Source organism: Macrobrachium rosenbergii, chromosome 3 (assembly GCF_040412425.1).
Source record: "Macrobrachium rosenbergii isolate ZJJX-2024 chromosome 3, ASM4041242v1, whole genome shotgun sequence".
Classification (NCBI taxonomy): Eukaryota; Metazoa; Arthropoda; class Malacostraca; order Decapoda; family Palaemonidae; genus Macrobrachium; species Macrobrachium rosenbergii.
In genome coordinates this window covers 54432192-54456139 of record NC_089743.1, presented here as the reverse complement: position 1 = coordinate 54456139, position 23948 = coordinate 54432192, and the positions used below count along the sequence as shown (strand labels likewise).

General features: G+C 32.1%; 3 protein-coding genes across 3 annotated transcripts in view; 1 reads left to right on the top strand and 2 right to left on the bottom strand.

The window, feature by feature from the left end:
• The window catches only part of LOC136855710 (cuticle protein 21-like), an 81449-nt gene that overhangs the window by 13486 nt on the left and 44015 nt on the right, over window positions 1–23948 (top strand). The gene's annotated exons all lie outside the window — the stretch shown is intronic.
• Window positions 1307–10305, bottom strand: LOC136828249 (cuticle protein 7-like). The gene is made up of 5 exons (XM_067086112.1): window positions 10294–10305; window positions 9777–9938; window positions 9347–9560; window positions 5647–5760; window positions 1307–1416 (listed from the first exon to the last, which is right to left on the bottom strand). Exons 1-5 carry the CDS (start codon window positions 10303–10305, stop codon window positions 1307–1309), a joined length of 612 nt encoding a protein of 203 aa, XP_066942213.1.
• LOC136828244 (pro-resilin-like) overlaps window positions 17556–23948 on the bottom strand; it is a 9888-nt gene continuing 3495 nt past the window's right edge. The window contains exons 4-6 of the mRNA XM_067086097.1: window positions 22339–22455; window positions 18298–18402; window positions 17556–18062 (exon numbers count right to left, since the gene is read on the bottom strand). Coding sequence (XP_066942198.1) covers window positions 17788–18062; window positions 18298–18402; window positions 22339–22455 — 497 coding nt within the window. The 3' untranslated portion in view covers window positions 17556–17787. The remainder of the gene's footprint in view (window positions 18063–18297; window positions 18403–22338; window positions 22456–23948) is intronic.

Below are 23948 nucleotides of genomic sequence, written 5' to 3'. Positions count from 1 at the left end.
CAATAAGAATCTAAAACCATATTTGGTAGATATCTACCAATATTAATATTCGAATTAAGGTTTATTTTTTTTTTATACAAGTTTGATTAGCAATGAGGGTGGAAAATCATTGCCACGTATATTACGAGATTTCATTCTGGATATTTGAAATCTTTTATAGTAATATATCGGTCGTAAAGAAAATCAGTTTCATATCTTTAATGATTTCTTATTACTAGGAAATAAATAGTCTACTTTAATGAATTGTCATTTATAACAGACTCTTAGGAATAAAAGCAGGAAAAAAAAGACAAGTGACTTTTTGAAATTTCATATGTTTTTTATCTGGTAGATAAATTGAAAATCATAAATTAATATTAGAATGTTAGTTAGATCTCAAAATAAAGATATTTCTATCATACTAATTTGCGTTATAAAAGATATTTTTAAAAGTTAGATTTATTTATGTTGTCATGAATGCTTCATTTCAAAAGTTAATTATTGCACTTTAATGTTGTCAGTGAATGATGCTTATCATAGTTCCAAATTAATTTCAAAAAATGTATATGTTATCATGAATACACTATTTTATTTACATACTTATACATTGTATATTTTTGTACACTAAGACGGTATTTGATTTATCTAGGTACTCAGTTTTAAAATGGCCATACAAAGGGTTTAGGTAAAACAAAAACTGTTAATTCTTATGAAAAATATTTTTTATTTGTTTTTATGCATCTACATATAAATAAGACTAATACGTGCATTTAAAGTTAACATACTTATTTACAGACGTATCAACACTTGTTAACAATAAAGACAACACAGACGAACCAAAACAATGATTTCCCTTAGGCGTACAACAGGTTTAGGGGCAGGTTTGTATCCTCCGGAGGGCTGATACTGAGGGTACTGAGCCTCTCCTTGGTAGGAGACTTCGGCCACGTACCCAGAGTCGCCGTTGACGTAGTAAGTGACCTTCTGCAGACGGCCGTCGGGAAGCTGCACGTAATAAGTTCCTTGGTGTCGTAGCCATCTCGAGCCTCCTGGTGTCCGAAGTCGTTTCCTGAGTAAGTCGTCCTTCACAGCGTAGTTGAAGTCGTACCGAGCTGGACCCTGGTTAAATATCATAATAATATAATAATAATAATAATAATAATAATAATAATAATAATAATAATAATAATAATAATAATAATAATAATAATAAGGTTCATATAAACTTTGCTTTGTAGTTTAAATTTTAGGAGATGGGATGTTGTGTTAAGGAAGAAATTATTGATATCAGAATAAATTAGATAAAAAATACATATTTCTTGTAAAACTAATTTGTCCCTACCGTTGGAGCTGGAGCGTTATAAGAAGGTGAAGGTGTTCTGTAGGCAGGAGTTGGAGCTTTAGAAGGAGAGGGTGCTCCGTAAGCAGGAGCAGGAGCTCGATAAGTGGGTGGAGCATCAGCAAAGACAGAAGTGACTGCTAAAGCAGTCATGAGGATTGCCTGGAAATATTAATTCAACAGGTTAATACTAAAAAGCTCGTGTAATGAAATCAATATCTGTTCATCTATATATCAGATTTTAAAGATGTTTGTATATAGGCTATTTAGGCTACACACACATATATGTAAATATACATTATATATATATATATATATATATATATATATATATATATATATATATATATATATATATATATATATATATACATATATATGTATGTATATATATATGTATGCATATATAAATATATATAACTAGAATCATGAAAATATGGAACATGATGAATATAAATAAAGGGAATGCCACGAAGGAAAGTGAAACCATGATTGGTGTTAGGCCTTTTCTACTTATTGTCCTTTAATTAGTATACACATTATATATTTATATATATATATATATATATATATATATATATATATATATATATATATATATATATATATATATATATATATATATATATATATATATATAATAATATATGTGTATGTGTGTGTGTGTGCACCAAGGGTAAAATATATTTCTCACTTTCAGAGCCATGTCTGTCCAAACGGAAGAGATAACAGCAAGTGCTTCCGATGAAAGAAATCTGAGTTATTTATATGTCTGGGGAGCTCCCTTTGACCTAGAGGAACTGTGACGTCACAGGGTCCGTTAATTTATTAATCTGGAGCAATCTCTGCAAAGTGAAGAGAAAGATCTTGACCTTGAATTTAGTCAGCAATCTATGTCTACAATTGAATGGTAGTTTCGAAATGAAGTAAATTATTCATGTGTAAAAAGAATACAGATTGTGGTTTGAGAGAGAGAGAGAGAGAGAGAGAGAGAGAGAGAGAGAGAGAGAGAGAGAGAGAGAGAGAGAGGAAAAAAGCGCTTGAACGGTTCAGTATGTAGGTTTTGATCAAGAAGTCATCATTATCAAGAGTAATTTTTTCTTTTACCAGTACTTTTCTTTTCATTCCGTTTGTGTAATAATGTGGTTTTCTAAACAAGAGTTCCACGATTTTAGCCTATATCATTAAAGTCTCTTAATCAGAAAAACGCACAATTTTTCATGCTTAATTCTTTCTAAATCAGTGTTTTTGTAAACTTTTCATATGCTTTTCATTATCCACGATGAGTGAATTATAAACATATCAACAGAAATAATAACATTATTTACTTGCCCTCTTTGGTTATTTTAAAATCATCGCAAAACTGCCATTAATGTCGTTGGACTTTTTTGAGAGTTAAAGAAACCATAACGATTGGTAAAAGTTAAACAGACTTACATAACACGATTTCGCGTTTTTGTCAGCAGGATTTTTCATATTCACTATTCCTTTTTTTGTTATATTATGGAACCAGCAATGACTTATACATTTATATAAAAGTTTGCATAATCGTCAGATGATGTACCTGAAACTTTGTTAAGTACTGTCAAGTTCATTCGTGCTCACCCATAACTAATGTATAATGACAATACGGTTCTCAGTGAAAGTCGACCTACTCAGCCTTTTTTCATATTTTCAATAATTTATTAAGTTTATATGTATGTCCAAAACTTGACATTATCCTTAAAATCACCTTCTTTTCTTATAAATGCTTTCTGATTCAGATTGCCAGTGGTTGAGCTGCAATTAAATGTCAGGAATCCTTTGATTTTTTTTGGAAAACTAGCTTAGGCTACAAATTGAGGGCATAATATATTTTAGCTTATCCAAATGGAGTTCGGTCTTAAAGTGTTCAGATTCAGAATGACTCTAAAACTCTGTCTGCGAATATTTTGTTTTTCTTTAAATAACAAAAATCTTGTGGCTTTTATTCTTCAATATTCACAGTTTTTTATGATTATTGTTACCGTTGTTCTGTTTAAGTTCGAGGTAACAGAAGTCATAGCTGAAATCAGAAATAATTAAGAGAATTTCCAGATATTTTAATAAGATCGAACAGCTACCATTGACTTTTACAGCAAGGTATCTGCAGCTAATGTCAAGGTCACTTGATGTTATACAATACTATTTCATTCCAGTTTCGATGCTAATTTTTGTCATTTTTGTTTTTCAAAGTCATTAAAAATCTACTTCGTGTCTTCCTCTCTTTTTAGATATAAGTTGTTTTCTCCACCCTCTTTCCACTTTTATCTATATCTTTTAGGCATTTGCTAAAGAAAGTCATGCCAGTGGCTCACCCTCCCAAAAACCTTTATTTTTTATGAGAGAAATGGACTAAATAGATGCATAATCAACTCTACTAGCTGTATTATGTCAGGGTGGTGGGAATTTTCAGTTTAGTTATCTCTTGATAAATATCTTATAACTAGAATCTCAATGTATTAATAATGTTATGCATATCGCCAACCCAGATTTCGCATAATGTATCAACAGAACTTACCAAGGGGAGCATATAGATTAATATCTGTATTTTTATTAATCAGTTCAGTTTATATTGTAATAAATCAAAACAGAACGGCGAATTAAATTTGAAATTTTACGAACATATCTAATTGCGAATCTTGACCTTCCGAAACGTTCTTCATAACAGTTTAAGCCGAATTCAGATATGCAAGTATATTCCATGAAATATCCAATTAATTTTGCAATACTGAGTACCTTGAAGTAAAAGTTCCTCAGAGGAAACGGCAGGTTCAACAGCTGTCTTCTTTGAAAAGAATCCATCTTGACATTTGTTAAATGAGGTGACGTCTGACTTTGTTCTTATGTGAACTGTAAGTCTTTAGCTTTCGTAAAGTTGTCCTTTTTCGGATCATAGGGGTTTATTTTCATAAACTGTGGAATACCTATGGTAAGAAAAAAAGCATTTCAATATCATTTCCTTTCGTTGTAGCAGTAAGCTCTATACAGATTCAATAAGAATCTAAAACCATATTTGGTAAGATATCTACCAATATTAATATTCGAATTAAGGTTTATTTTTTTTACCGTACGAGTTCGATTAGCAACGGGGTGGAATATCATTGCCACGTACATTATAAGATTTCATTCTGGATATTATGAAACTTGTTATGTAGTAATATATCGGTCGTAAAGAAAATCAGCTTTACATCTTTAATGATTTCTTATTACAAGGCAATAAACTGTGTAAAGCTAGTTAATGAATTGTCATTATAACAGATATCTTAGGAATAAAAGCTGAGGAAAAAAGACAAGTGACTACTTGAAATTTCATATGTTTTTTATCTGATAGATAACTTGAAATCATGAATTAATATTAGAATGTTAGTTGGAGGTTAAAATACAGATATTTCATCATACTAATCCGCGTTATTGAAAGATATCCTTCCCAAAAGTTAAGTATTTCATTTGGATGTTGTCATAATGCTTCATACAGTAACTGAGTTGCTTATTAAACTCATGTAATGATTTCAGTGACCTCATATATTGCTTATCATAAATCCAAATTCATCCCAAAGAATGTATATGTTAACATGAATATACTATTTATACTTACTTATACACTTTATATTTCTGTACACTAAGTCGGTATTTGATTTACCTAGGTACTCAGTTTTAACGCGTCCATACAAAGGTTTTAGGTAAAACAAGAACTGTTAATTCTTATGAAAAATCTTTTTTAATTTGTTTTTATGCATCTACATATAAATAAGACTAATACGTGCATTGAAATTTAACATACTAATTTACAGACGTATCAACACTTGTTAACAATAATGACCACAAGACGAACCAAAACAATTATTTAACTTAGGCGTACCCAGGCTTAGGGGCAGGTTTGTATCCTCCTGAGGGTTGATACTGAGGGTTATGAGCCTCTCCTTGGTAGGAGACGTCGGCCACGTAACCAGTGTCGCCGTTGACGTAGTAAGTGACCTTCTGCAGACGGCCGTCGGGAAGCTGCACGTAATAAGTTCCTTGGTGTCGTATCCATCTCGAGCCTCCTGGTGTCGAAGTCGTTTCCTGAGTAGTCGTCCTTCACGGCGTAGTTGAAGTCGTACCGAGCTGGACCCCCTAATAATAATAATAATAATAATAATAATAATAATAATAATAATAATAATAATAATAATAATAATAATAAAGGTTCATATAAACTTTGCTTTGTAGTTTAAATTTCAGAAGATGGGATGTTGTGTTAAGAAAGAAATTATTGATATCAGAGGAAATTGGATAGAAAAAATATATATTTCTTGTAAACTAATTTTTCCCTACCGTTGGAGCTGGAGCGTTATAAGAAGGTGAAGGTGTTCTGTAGGCAGGAGTTGGAGCTTTAGAAGGAGAGGGTGCTCCGTAAGCAGGAGCAGGAGCTCGATAAGAGGGTGGAGCATCAGCAAGGACTGAAGTTACTGCTAAAGCAGCCACGAGGATTGCCTGGAAATATTAATTCAACAGGTTAATACTAAAAAGCTCGTGTAATGATATCAATATCTGTTCATCTATATATCAGATTTTAAAGATGTTTGAATATTTTACACACACACACACACACATATATATATATATATGTATTATGTATATATATATATATATATATATATATATATATATATATATATATATATATATATATATATATATATATATATAAATATATATATATATATAATATATATATGTGTGTGCACCAAAGGTAAAATATATTTCTCACCTTCAGAGCCATGTCTGTGCAAACGGAAGAGATAACAGAAAGTGCTTCACATGAAAGAAATCTGAGTCATTTATATGTCTGGGGAGCTCCCTTTGACCTGGAGGAACTGTGACGTCACAGGGTGCGCTAATTCATTGATCTGGAGTAATCTCTGCAAAGTGAAGAGAAAAATCTTGACCTTGAATTTAGCCAGCAATCCATGTCTACAATTGAATGGTAGTTTCGACATGAAGTAAATTATTCATCTGTAAAAAGAATACAGATTGTGGTTTGAGAGAGAGAGAGAGAGAGAGAGAGAGAGAGAGAGAGAGAGAGAGAGAGAGAGAGAGAGAGAGAGGAAAAAAGCACTTGAACGGTTCAGTGTGTAGGTTATGATCAAGAATTCATCGTTGTAATGAGTAATTTTTTATTTTACCGGTACTTTTCTTTTCATTCTGTTTGTGTAATTAGCGTATATGGTTTTCTAAACAAGAATTCCACGATTTTATATCAAAGTCTCTTAATTAGGAAAACGCACAATTTCTCGTGCTTAGTTCTTTCTAAATCGGTGTTTTTGTAAGCTTTTCATATGCTTTTCATTATCCACGATGAGTGAATTATAAACACATCAACAAAAATAATAACATTATTTACTTGCCCTCTTTAGTTATTTTAAAATCATCGCAAAACTGCCATTAATGTCGTTGGAATTTTTCGAGACTTAACGAAACCATAACGTCTTGTAAAAGTTAAACAGGCTTATACAACACGTTTTCGCGTTCTTGTCAGCAGGATTTTTCATATTCACCAATCATTTTTTTATATTATGGAACTAGCAACGACGTATGCCTTTATATAAAAATTTACATAATCGTCAGATGATTACCTGAAACTTTAAGTACTTTCAAGTTCATTCGTGCACACCCATAACTAATGTATAATGACAATACAGTTCTCAGTCAAAGTTGACCTATTCAGCCTTTTTTCATATTTTCAATAATTTCTTAAGCTTATTTGTATGTCCAAAACTTGACATTATCCCTAAAATCTCCTTCTTTTCTTATAAATGCTTTCTGATTCAGATTGCCAGTGGATGAGCTTCAATTAAATATCAGGAATCCTTTGATATTTTTTGGAAAACTAACTTACAAATTGAGGGTTTTGGGTAAAAATCCCATAATATATTTTAGCTTATCCAAATGGAGTTCCCTTTTAAAGTGTTCAAATTCAGAATGACTAAAATTCTGTCTTCGAATATTTAGTTTTTCTTTAAATAACAAAAATCTTGTGGCTTTTATTTGATTTTTGTGCTTTTATTCTTCATTATTCACAGTTTTCTTATGATTAATGTTACCGTTGTTCAGTTCAAGTTCGAGGTAGCAGAAGTCATAGCTGAAATCATAAATAATGCATAGAATTTCCAGATATTTTAATAAGATCGAACAGCTACCATTGACTTTTACAGCAAGGTATCTGCAGCTAATGTCAAGTTCACTTGATGTTATACAATACCATTTCATAGCAGTTTCGATGCTAATTTTTTGTCATTTTTGTTTTTCAAAGTCATTAAAAATCTACTTCGTGTCTTCCTCTCTGTTTAGATATGTTATTTTCTCCACCCTCTTTCCACTTTTATCTATTTCTTTTAGGCATTTGCTAAAGAAAGTCATGCCAGTGGCTCACCCTCCCAAAAACCTTTATTTTTTATGAGAGAAATGGACTAAATAGATGCATAATCAACTCTACTAGCTGTATTATGTCAGGGTGGTGGGAATATTCAGTTTAGTTATCTTTTGATAAATATCTTATAACAAGAATCTCAGTGTATTAATAATGTTATGCATTTCGCCAACCCAGATTTCGCATATATAATGTAGCCTATATAATGTATCATCAGAGCTTCATATAGATTAATATCTGTATTTTTATTAATCAGTTCAGTTTATATTGTAATAAATCAAAACACAATGGCGAATTAAATTTGACATTTTACGAACATATCTAATTGCGAATCTTGACTTTTTGAAACGTTCTTCATGACTGTTTAAGCCGAATTGAGATATGCAAGTATATTCCATGAAATATCTAATTAATTTTGCAATACTGAGAACCTTGCATTTTCGGATAAAGTAAAAGTTCTTCAGAGGAAACGGCAGGTTCAACAGCTGTCTTCTTTGAAAAGAATCCATCTTGACATTTGTTAAATGATGTGAAGTCTACCTTGGTACTAATGTGAACCGTAAGTCTTTAGCTTTCGTAAAGTTGTCCTTTTTTCGGAGCATCTGGTTTATTTTCTTAAACTGTGGATTACCTATGGTAAGAAAAAAAGCATTTCAATATCATTTCCTTCCGTTGTAGCAGTAAGCTCCATACACATTCAATAAGAATCGAAAACTATGTTTGGTAAGATATCTGCCAATATTAATATTCTAATTAAGGTTTCTTTTTTATACCATACAAGTTCGATTAGCAACGGGGTGGAATATCATACTCACGTACACTATAAGATTTCATTCTGGATATTATGAAACTTGTATAATAATATATCGGTCGTAAAGAAAATCAGCTTTATATCTATAATGATTTCTTATTACAAGGAAATAAACGGTGTAAAGCTAGTTAATGAATTGTCATTATAACAGATCCCTTTGGAATAAAAGCTGAGGAAAAAAGACAAGTGACTACTTGAAATTTCATATGTTATTTATCTGATAGATAACTTGAAATCATGAATTAATATTAGAATGTTAGTTAGAGCTTAAAATACAGATATTTCATCATACTAATCCGCGTTATTGAAAGATATCCTTCCCAAAAGTTAAGTATTTCATTGGGATGTTGTCATGATGCTTCATACAGTAAATGAGTTGCTTATTAAACACATGTAATGATTTCAGTGACCTCATATGTTGCTTATCATAAGTCTAAATTCATCCCAAAGAATGTATATGTTAATATGAGTATACTATTTATACTTACTTATACACTGTATATTTCTGTACACTAAGTCGGTATTTGATTTACTACTCAGTTTTAACGCGTCCATACAAAGGTTTTAGGTAAAACAAGAACTGTTAATTCTTATGAAAAATCTTTTTTTATTTGTTTTTATGCATCTACATATAAATAAGACTAATACGTGCATTGAAATTTAACATACTAATTTACAGACGTATCAACACTTGTTAACAATAATAACCACAAGACGAACCAAACCAATTATTTAACTTAGGCGTACCCAGGCTTAGGGGCAGGTTTGTATCCTCCTGAGGGTTGATACTGAGGGTAATGAGCCTCTCCTTGGTAGGAGACTTCGGCCACGTACCCAGAGTCGCCGTTGACGTAGTATGTCACCTGCTGCAGGCGGCCGTCGGGAAGCTGCACGTAATAAGTTCCCTTGGTGTCGTAGCCGTCTCGAGCCTCCTGGTGTCCGAAGTCGTTTCCTGAGTAGTCGTCCTTCACGGCGTAGTTGAAGTCGTACCGAGCTGGACCCTGGTTTAATAATAATAATAATAATAATAATAATAATAATAATAATAATAATAATAATAATAATAATAATAATAACTGAAAGATTGAAATAAACATTTCTTTGCAGTTAAATTTCAGAGGTAGGTATGCTGTGTTAAGAGAGAATTTATGGATATCAGGAAAGGGTAAAAAATAATTTTTTTTTTTTTTTGGTAAACGTAATTTTGTCTTCCCTACCGCTGGAGCTGGAGCATTATAAGAAGGTGAAGGTGGTCTGTAGGCAGGAGTTGGAGCTTGATAGAGAGGTGAGGGTGCTCCGTAGGAAGGAGCAGGAGCTCTATAGGAAGGTGGAACATCAGCAAGGACGGATGCAACTGCTAAAGTAGCCACGAGGATTGCCTGGAAAGATTAATTTAAAATCTTAGGTTGTTAAATATCACCACAAAAATCATGTCTGTGTGTATATGTTTGTAGATGAATTAAAGGCCGAAAAGATAGATGAAAAGTAAACTAAGAATAAATTATCCCACGAGATAACTGGAGTATTTTCCAAGAAAAATTTTATAAAGAAATTTCACCTTAATAATAACTTTTTCAATGCTACACTGATCTCCTACGAACTAAGTTAGGCACGGAAAGTCTTTTGTAAAAAAAAAAAAAATAATAATAATAAAATCACAGTTCTTTCGTGCACCGACAATAAAACCCTCATTCGTAGAACGGGGAACTAAACAAGAGGTAAAATATCTCTCACCTTCAGAGCCATGTCTGTGTATACAAAAGAGATAATAGCAAGTGCTGCAGATGAAAGAAATCTGAGTTATTTATATGTCTGGGGAGCTCATTTTGCCTGAGGGAATCGTTACGTCACGGAGTGACCATGAAGGTTTATTCATTAATGTGGAGCAATCTCTGCAAATGAAGAGAAAGATCTTGATTTTGAATGTAACCAGAAATGCATGTCTGCAATTGAATGGTAGTTTCGAAATGGGGTAAAAATGCTCCGCTGTAAACAAAATACACATTGTGATTTGAGAGAGAGAGAGAGAGAGAGAGAGAGAGAGAGAGAGAGTATGTAGTTTGTAATCAAGAAATTAACATTTTAATGAGTCATCATTTCTATTACCAGTACTTTTCTTTTCATTTCGTATCTGTATTGTAGAGGTTTTCATAAACGAGAAAATCATTAGCTTATTTTTATAAAATGTCTATTAATCAGAAAAGCACACAGGTTATCATACTAAATTCATTCCAAGTCCTTGTTTTTGTAGACTTTTTGTGTGCACGTCCTTTCATTGAAGACTGATTAATAAACATTCCATCCATAAAAATTACCATTACTTTGAGGTCTTTCGTTATTTTATAACATCAGAAAACTGTCACAGGTGCCGTAGCGCTTCCTCGAGACTTAGCGAAACCATGACGACTGGTAAAAAGTTTTACAGCCTTACGTTACATATTATCATACGAGTATATTGGTTAGCAATATTTTTCATTTTATTATCTTTCTTTTTGCACTGTGGATCCGGCAACGACGTGTAACTTTATTTGAAAGTCTCCACACTCATGAGCTTGCTATAGTTTCGTCGGATACTTGACATGAGGAAAATCTATCGGGTTTTAACTGGAACCAAGGTACCTAAAACTTTGTTCAGTATTTAGTAGTTCATCCACGTATGACCATAACTAGTCAGTTTATCATTACGATTCGCTGTCAAAGTTTCCCTACTGTGCATTATCAAAAATATTTGTATGTCCAAAACTAGACATTATTAATAAAACCAGCCTCGTTTTTACTGTACATATGTTTTTCGATTCAGAATGTTAGAGGTTGAGCTGAAATTACTGTTGGGAATCCTTAATTTTTTTTTTTTTTTTTTTTTTGTAAATGGGAGTGTACGCTTTGGGTAATAATTCCATAATACTCTGTTGTTCATTTAAACGAAGTCCTGTTTGAAAGTGCCGTGATTCACAACGACTCAAAATCTCTCGTCAAATATCTTGGTTGTTTTAGAGAACAAAAATATTTTAGTTTTTACTCTTCATTGTTCACATATTTATAATATACTGTCTAAATTCTATTTATGTTCGATATAATAGACGTCATCCATTATTTCGTAGTAAATAAATCAGAAATAGTGAAGATTATAACCAGTTATTTTGATAAGATAGAATAACTACCCTCGATGTTTGCCACAGGGTACCTGAGCTAATGTCAAAGTTACTTTATGTTATATAGGCCTAATATCACTTCACACACCGGATTTAGTGTGTGACTCACGATGCTAGTTCAAACACTCATATTAAGCAAAACAGCTTCTTATCTCTCTTTCTGTTTAAGTTTAATCTGTGCTTTCCACAATTCTTTCCATTTCTATTTTTTTCTTTTAGGGCTTTTGCAAAGTCATGCTGGCCATGCCATTGGCTTCCCCCCTTCCCAAACAGTTTTGTTTCTGCTTTAAAAATGGACCAATTAGTTGCATAATAATCTTGGGTATAAGCTGTATTTACGTCAGGCAGCTTGCAATTTTCAATTCAGTTATCTTTTGGTGAGCATTCTATAAAAAAAAGTCTTATAGTATTAATAACGTTATGTATTTCTACAACCCAGTTTTTGCGCAACGTTCCAGGAGAGCTTACCAAGGGAAGCATATTTCTGGAATTCTTTGTTTTCCATTAATCAGTTCCCTTTTTATTGTAATAAATCTGAATACCTCGGCGGAATAAATTTGACGTTTCATGAACTTATCTCTGCGAAACTTGACTTCTTGTTACGTTATTAAAGGCTATTTAAAACGAATTTTGAAATGTTTTGAAATTCGTAATTCATCCTCGGAAGAAACAGCAGGTTCGACAGCGAGCTTCTTTGAAGAGAATCCATTTTGAACTAGGTCAAATGAGATGCTCTCTGAAATTGTGTACTTTTAACCTCCCAGGTTTTAGCTTTTATAGTTTTCGTTGGTCGTAGAAAAGCATCTATACCTTTTCTGGACCATAGAGGTTTATTTCCGTAAAGTATGAATTAATGTTTCAAGAAAAATTGTTTCATTGTCGTTTTCTTTCACCATACAGATTTAATAGGGAATTAAAACCAGGTTAGGTAATGTCTGCCAAAAATAATATGCGAATTTCGGTGTCTTCTTTGTACTATAGAAGTTTGATAAGCAATGAGGAGTAAAACAATTGCCATATACATTATACAGATTAAGTTTTTATATTAAATGACTTGTCGGTGGTAACGAAAATCTTTTTCATATTTCTAATGATTTCATATTTCTATGAAATAAACAGTCTATAACTACATGATAAATAGTTATCTTATCATACCACTTTGGCATAAATGCAGGGAAAAAAATGACATGGCTTTTTGAAATTTAATACCTTGCTTATCTGGTATATAAATTCAAGTCAAAATTTGACATCAAAATGTTATTTAGATCTTGAATAAAGATGCTCTATCAGACTAATTTGCGTTATAAATAATTACTTAGTTATTAGTTAGATTTACTATATAGTTTCCATGAATATCCTTTCAATAAGTTAATTAAACATTGCACTTGGATGTTGTCATGAATGATGCTACATAGTTCCAAATTAATTTTTAAAAAATGAATGTGTTATCACGAATATACCATTTAATGCATATTTATACATTGTAAATTCTTGTACTCTAAGACGATATTTGATTCATCTACGTAATTTTAAAATGGCCTTACAAAAGCTTAAGGTAAAAGAAAACGGATAAATCTTGCGAATATTTTTTATTTGTGTTTTTGCATCTACATATAAATAAGACTAATACTTGCATTTAAAGTTAGGATACTTATTTACAGACGTATCAATACTTGTTAACAATAAAGACAACACAACGAATCAGTCCAATGATTTCCCTTAGGCGTACAACGGTTTAGGGGCAGGCTTGTATCCTCCGGAGGACTGATACTGAGGGTACTGAGCCTCTCCTTGGTAGGAGACTTCGGCCACGTACCCAGAGTCGCCGTTGACGTAGTATGTCACCTGCTGCAGGCGGCCGTCGGGAAGCTGCACGTAATAAGTTCCCTTGGTGTCGTAGCCGTCTCGAGCCTCCTGGTGTCGAAGTCGTTTCTGAGTAGTCGTCCTTCACGGCGTAGTTGAAGTCGTACCGAGCTGGACCCTGGTTAAATATAATAATAATAATAATAATAATAATAATAATAATAATAATAATAATAATAATAATAATAATAATAAGGTTCATATAAACTTTGCTTTGTAGCTTAAATTTCAGAAGATGGGATGTTGTGTTAAGAAAGAAATTATTGATATCAGGAGAAATTAGATAAAAAAAAAAAAATTCTTGTAAAACTAATTTTTCCCTACCGTTGGAGCTGGAGCATTATAAGAGGGTGAAGGTGTTTTGTAGGCAGGAGTTGGAGCTTTAGAAGGAGAGGGTGCTCCGTAAGCAGGAGCAGGAGCTCGATAAGAGGGTGGAGCATCAGCAAGGACTGAAGTGACTGCTAAAGCGGCCACGAGGATTGCCTGGAAATATTAATTCAGCAGGTTAATACTAAACAGCTTGTGTACTAAAATCAAAATCTGTTCATCTATATATAAGATTTTAAAGATATTTGGATTTATTTATACACACATACATTTATATATACACACATATATTTATATACATACATACATATATATATATATATATATATATATATATATATATATATATATATATATATATATATATATATATATATATAATGTATGTATATATATACAATATATATAACACGAATCATGAAAATATGGAACTTGATGAATAGCCTATATGAATAAAGGGAATGCTACGAAGGGAAGTTAAACCACCTCAGATTGGTATATAGGCCTATTCTATATATATTGTCCTCTACTATAGCATATATTATATATATATATATATATATATATATACACATATATATATATATATATATATATATATATATATATATATATATATATATATATATATATATATATATATATATATATATATATATATATATATATATAATGTGTGTATGTGTGTATGTGTGCACCAAAAGCTAAATATATTTCTCACTTTCAGAGCCATGTCTGTGCAAACAAGAGAGTTAACAGGAAGTGCTTCAGATGAAAGAAATTTGTGTTATTTATATGTCTGGGGAGCTCCCTTTGATCTGAGGGAACTGTGACGTCACAGGGTGCGTTAATTCATTAATCTGGAGCAAACTCTGCAAAGTAAAGAGAAAGATCTTGACCTTGAATTTAGCCAGCAATCCGTGTCTATAATTGAGTGGTAGTTTCAAAATGACGTAAATTATTCATCTGAAAAAGTGGTTTGAGAGAGAGAGAGAGAGAGAGAGAGGAAAAGTGTTTGAAGGGTTCAGTATGTAGTTTATGATCAAGAAGTCATCATTTTCATTAGTAATTTTTTCTTTTACCAGTACTTTTCTTTTCATTCCGTTTCTGTAATAATGTGGTTTTCTAAACAGGAATTCAACGAATTTATATCATTAAATTCTCTTAAACAGAAAAACGCACAATTTCTCATGCATCATTTTTTCTAAATCGGTGTTTTTGTAAACTTTTCATATGCTGTTCCTTATCCACGATGAGTGAATTACAAACACATCAACAGAAATAACATTATTTACTTGCCCTCCTTAGTTATTTTAAAATCATCGCAAAAGTTGCCACAAATGTCGTTGGGCTTTTTCGATAGTTAACGAAACCATAACGACTGGTAAAAGTTAAACGGACTCACATAACACGATTTCGCGTTCTGGCCAGCATGGGTTTTCGTATTCAACATTCTTTTTTTTTATATTATGGAACCAGCAAAGACTTATAAATTTATATAAAAGTTTACATAATCGTCAGATTATGTACCTGACACTTTGTTAAGTACTTCCAAGTTCATTCGTGCACACCCATAACTAATGTACAATGACGATACAGTTCTCAGTCAAAGTTGACCTACTCAGCCTTTTTTCAGATTTTCCAGTAATTCATTAAACTTATTTGTATGTCCAAAACTTGACACTATCCGTAAAATCACTTCTTTTCTTATAAATGATATCTGATTCAGAATGCCAGAGGATGAGCTGCAATTACTTGTCAGGAATCCTTTGATATTTTTTGGAAAACTAACTTACGAACTGAGGGCTTTGTATAAAAATCCCATAATATATTTTAACTAATCCAAACAGAGTTCTCTTTTAAAATGTTCAGATTCAGAAGGACTCTAAAACTCTGTTTTCGAATACTTTGTTTTTCTTTAATCAACAAAAATCTTGTGGCTTTTATTCTTCAATATTCGCAGCTTTTTTTTTTATAATTAATGATGACGTTGTTCTGTTTATGTTTGAGGTAATAGAAGTCATAGATGATTTTGAAGTAAATGGAATCAGATTTAATTAAGAGAATTTCCAGGTATTTTAATAAGATCGAAAACCTACCTCGACTTTTACAGCAAGGTGTCTACAGCTAATGTCAAGGTCACTTGATGTTATACAATACCATTTCATACCAGTTTCGATGCTAATTTTTTGTCATTTTTGTTTTTCAAAGTCATTAAAAACCTACTTCGTGTCTTCCTCTCTGTTTAGATATAAGTTGTTTCCTCCACCCTCTTTCCACTTTTATCTATTTCTTTTAGGCATTTGCTAAAGAAAGTCATGCCATTTGCTCACCCTCCCAACAACCTTTATTTTTTTGAGAGAAATGGAATAAATAGATGCATAATCATCCAAGATATCAGCTCTGTTAGCTATATTATGTCAGGTTGCTGGGAATTTTCAGTTTAGTTATATTTTAATAAATATTCTATAACTAGAATCTCAGTGTATTAATACTGTTATGTATTTCGTCAACCCAGATTTCGCATAATGTATCAGCAATGCTTATCAAGGGAAGCATATAGATTAATATCTGTATTTTTATTAGTAAGTTCAGTTTCCATTGTAATAAATCAAAACACAGCGGCGAATTAAATTTGACATTTTACGAACGTATCTAATTGCGAAACTTGACTTTCTGAAACATTCTTCATGACTATTTAAGCCGAATTCAGATATGCAAGTATATTCCATGAAATATCCAATTCATTTTGCAATACTGAGAACCTTGCATTTTCGGATAAAGTAAAAGTTTCTCAGAGGAAACGGCAGGTTCAACAGCTGTCTTCTTTGAAAAGAATCCATCTTGACATTTGTTAAATGAGGTGAAGTCTGACTTTGTTCTTATGTGAACTGTAAGTTCACATAAGAACAAAGCATAAGAAAAAAAACATTTCAATGTCATTTCCTTTCATTGTAGGAGTACGTATCTTATGTGAACTGTAAGTTCACATAAGAACAAAGCATAAGAAAAAAAACATTTCAATGTCATTTCCTTTCATTGTAGGAGTACGCTCTATACAGATTCAATAAGAATCTAAAACCAAATTTGGTAAGATATCTAGCAATATTAATATTTGAATTAAGTTTTCTTTTTTTATACAAGTTTGATTAGCAACGGGGTGGAAAATCATAGCCACGTATTTTACGAGATATCATTCTGGATATTATGAATCTTGTTATATAGCAATATATCGGTCGTAAAGAAAATCATCTTTATATCTTTAATGATTTCTTATTATGAGGAAATAAAATGTCTAAAGCTGTATAATGAATTGTCATTATACAGATCTCTTAGGAATAAAAGCAGGTAAAGAACAAGTGAGTAGTTGAAAATTCATATGTTGTTTATCTGGTAAATAACTTGAAATCATAAATTAATATTAGAATGTTAGTTAGATCATAAAATACAGATATTTTATCATACTAATGTGCGTTATTAAAAGATATCTTTCCCAAAAGTTAAGTATTGCGCTTGGATGTTGTCATGATGCTTCATATAGTAACTGAGTTGATTATTTAACTTATGCATTACTTATCACAAGTCCAAATTCATTCCAAATAATGTATATGTTAACATGGATATATTATTTATACATTCTTATACATTGTATATTTTTGTACACTAGGACGGTATTTGATTAAACTACGTAGTTTCTGCGTATGCATACGAAAATTTGAGGTAAAAAAAGAACTGTTAATTCTTATGAAAAATCTTTTTTATTTGTTTTTGTACATCGATATATAAATGAGACTAATACGTGCATTTGTAGTTAACACACTTATTTACAGACGTATCAACTGTTGTTAACAATAATGACAACGACGAACCAAACCAATCATTTCCGTTAGGCATATCCAGGTTTAGGGGCAGGTTTGTATCCTCCTGAGGGCTGATATTGAGGGTACTGAGCCTCTCCTTGGTAGGAGACTTGAGCCACGTACCCAGAGTCGCCGTTGACGTAGTAAGTGACCTTCTGCAGACGGCCGTCGGGAAGCTGCACGTAATAAGTTCCCTTGGTGTCGTAGCCGTCTCGAGCCTCCTGGTGTCCGAAGTCGTTTCCTGAGTAGTCGTCCTTCACGGCGTAGTTGAAGTCGTACCGAGCTGGACCCTGGTTAAATATGATAATAATAATAATAATAATAATAATAATAATAATAATAATAATAATAATAATAATAATAATAATAATAATAATAATAATAATAATAATAATAATAAAGGTTCATATAAACTTTGCTTTGTAGTTTAAATGTCAGAAGATGGGATGTTGTGTTAGAAAGAAATTATTGATATCAGAGGAAATTAGATAAAAATATATATATTTCTTGTAAACTAATTTTTCCTACCGTTGGAGCTGGAGCGTTATAAGAAGGTGAAGGTGTTCTGTAGGCAGGAGTTGGAGCTTTAGAAGGAGAGGGTGCTCCGTAAGCAGGAGCAGGAGCTCGATAAGAGGGTGGAGCATCAGCAAAGACAGAAGTGACTGCTAAAGCAGCCACGAGGATTGCCTGGAAATATTAATTCAACAGGTTAATACTAAAAAGCTCGTGTAATGAAATCAATATCTGTTCATCTATATATCAGATTTTAAAGATGTTTGAATATATTTACACACACGTACACACACATATATATATATATATATATATATATATATATATATATATATATATATATATATATATATATATATATATATATATATATATATATATATATATATATATATATAGTTCTTTATGTATATATGTATATAAAGGTAAAATATATTTCTCACCTTCAGAGCCATGTCTGTGCAAACGGAAGAGATAACAGAAAGTGCTTCAGATGAAAGAAATCTGAGCTATTTATATGTCTGGGGAGCTCCCTTTGACCTGGAGGAACTGTGACGTCACAGGGTGCGCTAATTCATTAATCTGGAGCAATCTCTGTAAAGTGAAGAGAAAAATCTTGACCTTGAATTTAGCCAGCAATCCATGTCTACAATTGAATGGTAGTTTCGACATGAAGTAAATTATTCATCTGTAAAAAGAATACAGATTGTGGTTTAGAGAGAGAGAGAGAGAGAGAGAGAGAGAGAGAGAGAGAGAGAGAGAGAGAGAGAGAGAGGAAAAAAGCACTTGAACGGTTCAGTATGTAGGTTATGATCAAGAAGTCATCGTTATAATGAGTAATTTTTTATTTTTACCGGTACTTTTCTTTTCATTCTGTTTGTGTAATTAGCGTATATGGTTTTCTAAACAAGAATTCCACGATTTTTATCATTAAAGTCTCTTAATCAGAAAAACGCACAATTTCTCATGCTTAATTCTTTCTAAATCGGTGAATTATAAACACATCAACAGAAATAATAACATTATTTGCTTGCCCTCTTTAGTTATTTTATAATCATCGCAAAACTGCCATTAATGTCGTTGGAATTTTTCGAGACTTAACGAAACCATAACGACTTGTAAAAGTTAAACAGGCTTATACAACACGTTTTCGCGTTCTTGTCAGCAGGATTTTTCATATTCACCACTCTTTTTTTTTTTATATTATGGAACCGGCAACGACGTATACCTTTATATAAAAATTTACATAATCGTCAGATGATTACCTGAAACTTTAAGTACTTTCAAGTTCATTCGTGCACACCCATAACTAATGTATATTGACAATATAGTTCTCAGTCAAAGTTGACCTACTAAGCCTTTTTTCATATTTTCAATAATTTATTAAGCTTATTTGTATGTCCAAAACTTGACATTATCCCTAAAATCACCTTCTTTTCTGATAAATTCTTTCTGATTCAGATTGCCAGTGGATGAGCTGCAATTAAATATCAGGAATCCTTTGATATTTTTTGGAAAACTAACTTACAAATTGAGGGTTTTGGGTAAAATCCCATAATATATTTTAGCTTATCCAAATGGAGTTCCTTTTAAAGTGTTCAGATTCAGAATGACTAAAACTCTGTCTTCGAATATTAGGTTATCTTTAAATAACAAAAATCTTGTGGCTTTTATTTGATTTTTTTGCTTTTATTCTTCATTTTTCACAGTTTTCTTATGATTAATGTTACCGTTGTTCTGTTCAAGTTCGAGGTAGCAGAAGTCATAGCTGAAATCAGAAATAATGCATAGAATTTCCAGATATTTTAATAAGATCGAACAGCTACCATTGACTTTTACAGCACGGTATCTGCAGGTAATGTCAAGGTCACATGATGTTATACAATACCATTTCATAGCAGTTTCGATGTTAATTTTTTGTCATTTTAGTTTTTCAAAGTCATTAAAAATCTACTTCGTGTCGTCTTCTCTGTTTAGATATGTTATTTTCTCCACCCTCTTTCCACTTTTAGCCTATCTATTTCTTTTAGGCATTTGCTAAAGAAAGTCATGCCAGTGGCTCACCCTCCCAGAAACCTTTATTTTTTATGAGAGAAATGGACTAAATTAGATGCATAATCAACTCTACTAGCTGTATTATGTCAGGGTGGTGGGAATTTTCAGTTTAGTTATCTTTTGACAGATATCTTATAACAAGAATCTCAGTGTATTAATAATGTTATGCATTTTGCCAACCCAGATTTCGCATATATAATGTAGCCTATATAATGTATCATCAGAGCTTACCAAGGAAGCATATAGATTAATATCTGTATTTTTATTAATCAGTTCAGTTTATATTGTAATAAATCAAAACACAACGGCGAATTAAATTTAGCATTTTACGAACATGTCTAATTGCGAATCTTGACTTTTTGAAACATTCTTCATGACTATTTAAGCCGAATTCAGATATGCAAGTATATTCCATGAAATATCCAATTCATTTTGCAATACTGAGAACCTTGCATTTTCGGATAAAGTAAAAGTTCCTCAGAGGAAACGTCAGGTTCAACAGCTGTCTTCTTTGAAAAGAATCCATCTTGACATTTGTTGAATGAGGTGAAGTCTGACTTGGTACTGATGTGAACGGTAAGTCTTTAGCTTTCATAAAGTTGTCCTTTTTCGGATCATAGTGGTTTATTTTCATAAACTGTGGATTACCTATGGTAAGAAAAAAAGCATTTCAGTATCATTTCCTTCCGTTGTAGCAGTAAGCTCCATAAACATTCAATAAGAATCTAAAACCATGTTTGGTAAGATATCTGCCAATATTAATATTCTAATTAAGGTTTCTTTTTTATACCATACAAGTTCGATTAGCAACGGGGTGGAATATCATAGCCACGTACATTATAAGATTTCATTTTGGATATTATGAAACTTGTTATATAGTAATATATCGGCCGTAAAGAAAATCAGCTTTATATCTATAATGATTTCTTATTACGAGGAAATAAACTGTGTAAAGCTAGTCAGTGAATTGCCATTATAACAGATCCCTTAGGAATAAAAGCAGAGGAAAAAAGACAAGTGACTACTTGAAATTTCATATGTTATTTATCTGGTAGATAACTTGAAATCATGAATTAATATTAGAATGTTAGTTAGAGGTTAAAATACTGATATTTCATCATACTAATCCGCGTTATTGAAAGATATCCTTCCCAAAAGTTAAGTATTTCATTGGGATGTTGTCATGATGCTTCATACAGTAAATGAGTTGCTTATTAAACTCATGTAATGATTTCAGTGACCTCATATATTGCTTATCATAAGTCCAAATTCATCCCAAAGAATGTATATGTTAACATGAATATACTATTTATACTTACTTATACACTGTATGTTTCTGTACACTAAGTCGGTATTTGATTTACCTACTCAGTTTTAAGGCGTCCATACAAAGGTTTTAAGTAAAACAAGAACTGTTAATTCTTATGAAAAATCTTTTTTTTATTTGTTTTTATGCATCTACGCATAAATAAGACTAATACCTGCATTGAAATTTAACATACAAGACGAACCAAACCAATTATTTAACTTAGGCGTACCCAGGCTTAGGGGCAGGTTTGTATCCTCCTGAGGGTTGATACTGAGGGTAATGAGCCTCTCCTTGGTAGGAGACTTCGGCCACGTACCCAGTGTCGCCGTTGACGTAGTAAGTGACCTTCTGCAGACGGCCGTCGGGAAGCTGCACGTAATAAGTTCCCTTGGTGTCGTATCCATCTCGAGCCTCCTGGTGTCCGAAGTCGTTTCCTGAGTAGTCGTCCTTCACGGCGTAGTTGAAGTCGTACCGAGCTGGACCCTGGTTTTATAATAATAATAATAATAATAATAATAATAATAATAATAATAATAATAATAATAATAATAATAATAATAATAACTGAAAGCTTGAAATCAACATTTCTTTGCAGTTAAATTTCAGAGGAAGGTATGCTGTGTTAAGAGAGAATTTATGGATATCAGGAAAGGGTAAAAAATAATTTTTTTTTTTTTTTTGGTAAACGTAATTTTTGTCTTCCCTACCGCTGGAGCTGGAGCATTATAAGAAGGTGAAGGTGGTCTGTAGGCAGGAGTTGGAGCTTGATAAGAGGGTGAGGGTGCTCCGTAGGAAGGAGCAGGAGCTCTATAGGAAGGTGGAACATCAGCAAGGACGGATGCAACTGCTAAAGTAGCCACGAGGATTGCCTGGAAAGATTAATTTAAAATCTTAGGTTGTTAAATATCACCAAAATCATGTAAAAATCTATATGCTCATCTATATCTGAACTTTAAAAATGTATCACATGTTTATATTATATATATATATATAGATGAATATTATAATATATATATATAAAGATAGATGATGTTTGTAAAATTAAACGAAAAAGGAAGATAAGAATAAGAATATCCCACGAGATAACTGGAGTATTTTCCAAAAATAATTTTGTAAATAAATTCCACCATAATAATAACTTTTGCAATGCTACACTGATCTCCTACGAACTAAGTTAGGCACGTAAAGTCTTTTGTAAAAAAAAATAATAATAATAAAATCACAGTTCTTTCGTGCACCGACAATAAAACCCTCATTCGTAGAACGGGGAACTAAACAAGAGGTAAAATATATCTCACCTTCAGAGCCATGTCTGTGTATACAAAAGAGATAATAGCAAGTGTTGCAGATGAGAGAAATCCGAGTTATTATATGTCTGGGGAGCTCATTTTGCCTGAGGGAATCGTTACGTCACGGAGTGACCATGAAGGTTTATTCATTAAGGTGGAGCAATCTCTGCAAATGAAGAGAAAGATCTTGATTTTGAATGTAACCAGAAATGCATGTCTGCAATTAAATGGTAGTTTCGAAATGTAAATTGTTCCGCTGTAGACAAAATACACATTGTGATTTGAGAGAGAGAGAGAGAGAGAGAGAGAGAGAGAGAGAGAGAAAAGAGAAGAGAGTATAGTTTTTAATCAAGAAATCAACATTTTAATGTGTCATTATTTCTTTTACCAGTGCTTTTCTTTTCATTTCGTGTCTGTATTGTAGAGGTTTTCATAAATAAGAAAATCATTAGCTTATTTTTATTAAATGTCTATTAATCAGAAAAGCAAACAGGTTATCATACTGAATTCATTCCAAATTCTCGTTTTTGTAGATTTTTTGTGTGCACTTCCTTTCATTGAAGACTGATTAATAAACATTCCATCCATAAAAATTACCATTACTTTGAGGTCTTTCGTTATTTTATAACATCAGAAAACTGTCACAGGTGCCGTAGCGCTTCCTCGAGACTTAGCGAAACCATGACGACTGGTAAAAAGGTTTACAGCCTTACGTTACATATTATCATATATTGGTTAGCAATATTTTTCATTTTATCATCTTTCTTTTTGCACTGTGGATCCGGCAACGACGTGTAACTTTATTTGAAAGTCTCCACACTCATCAGCCTGCCATAGTTTCGTCGGGTACTTGACATGAGGAAAATCTTCTATCGGGTTTTAACTGGAACCAAGGAACCTAAAACTTTGTTCAGTATTTAGTAGTTCATCCACGTATGACCATAACTAGTTCATTTATCATTACGATTCGCTGTCAAAGTTTCCCTACTGTGCGTTATCAAAAATATTTGTATGTCCAAAA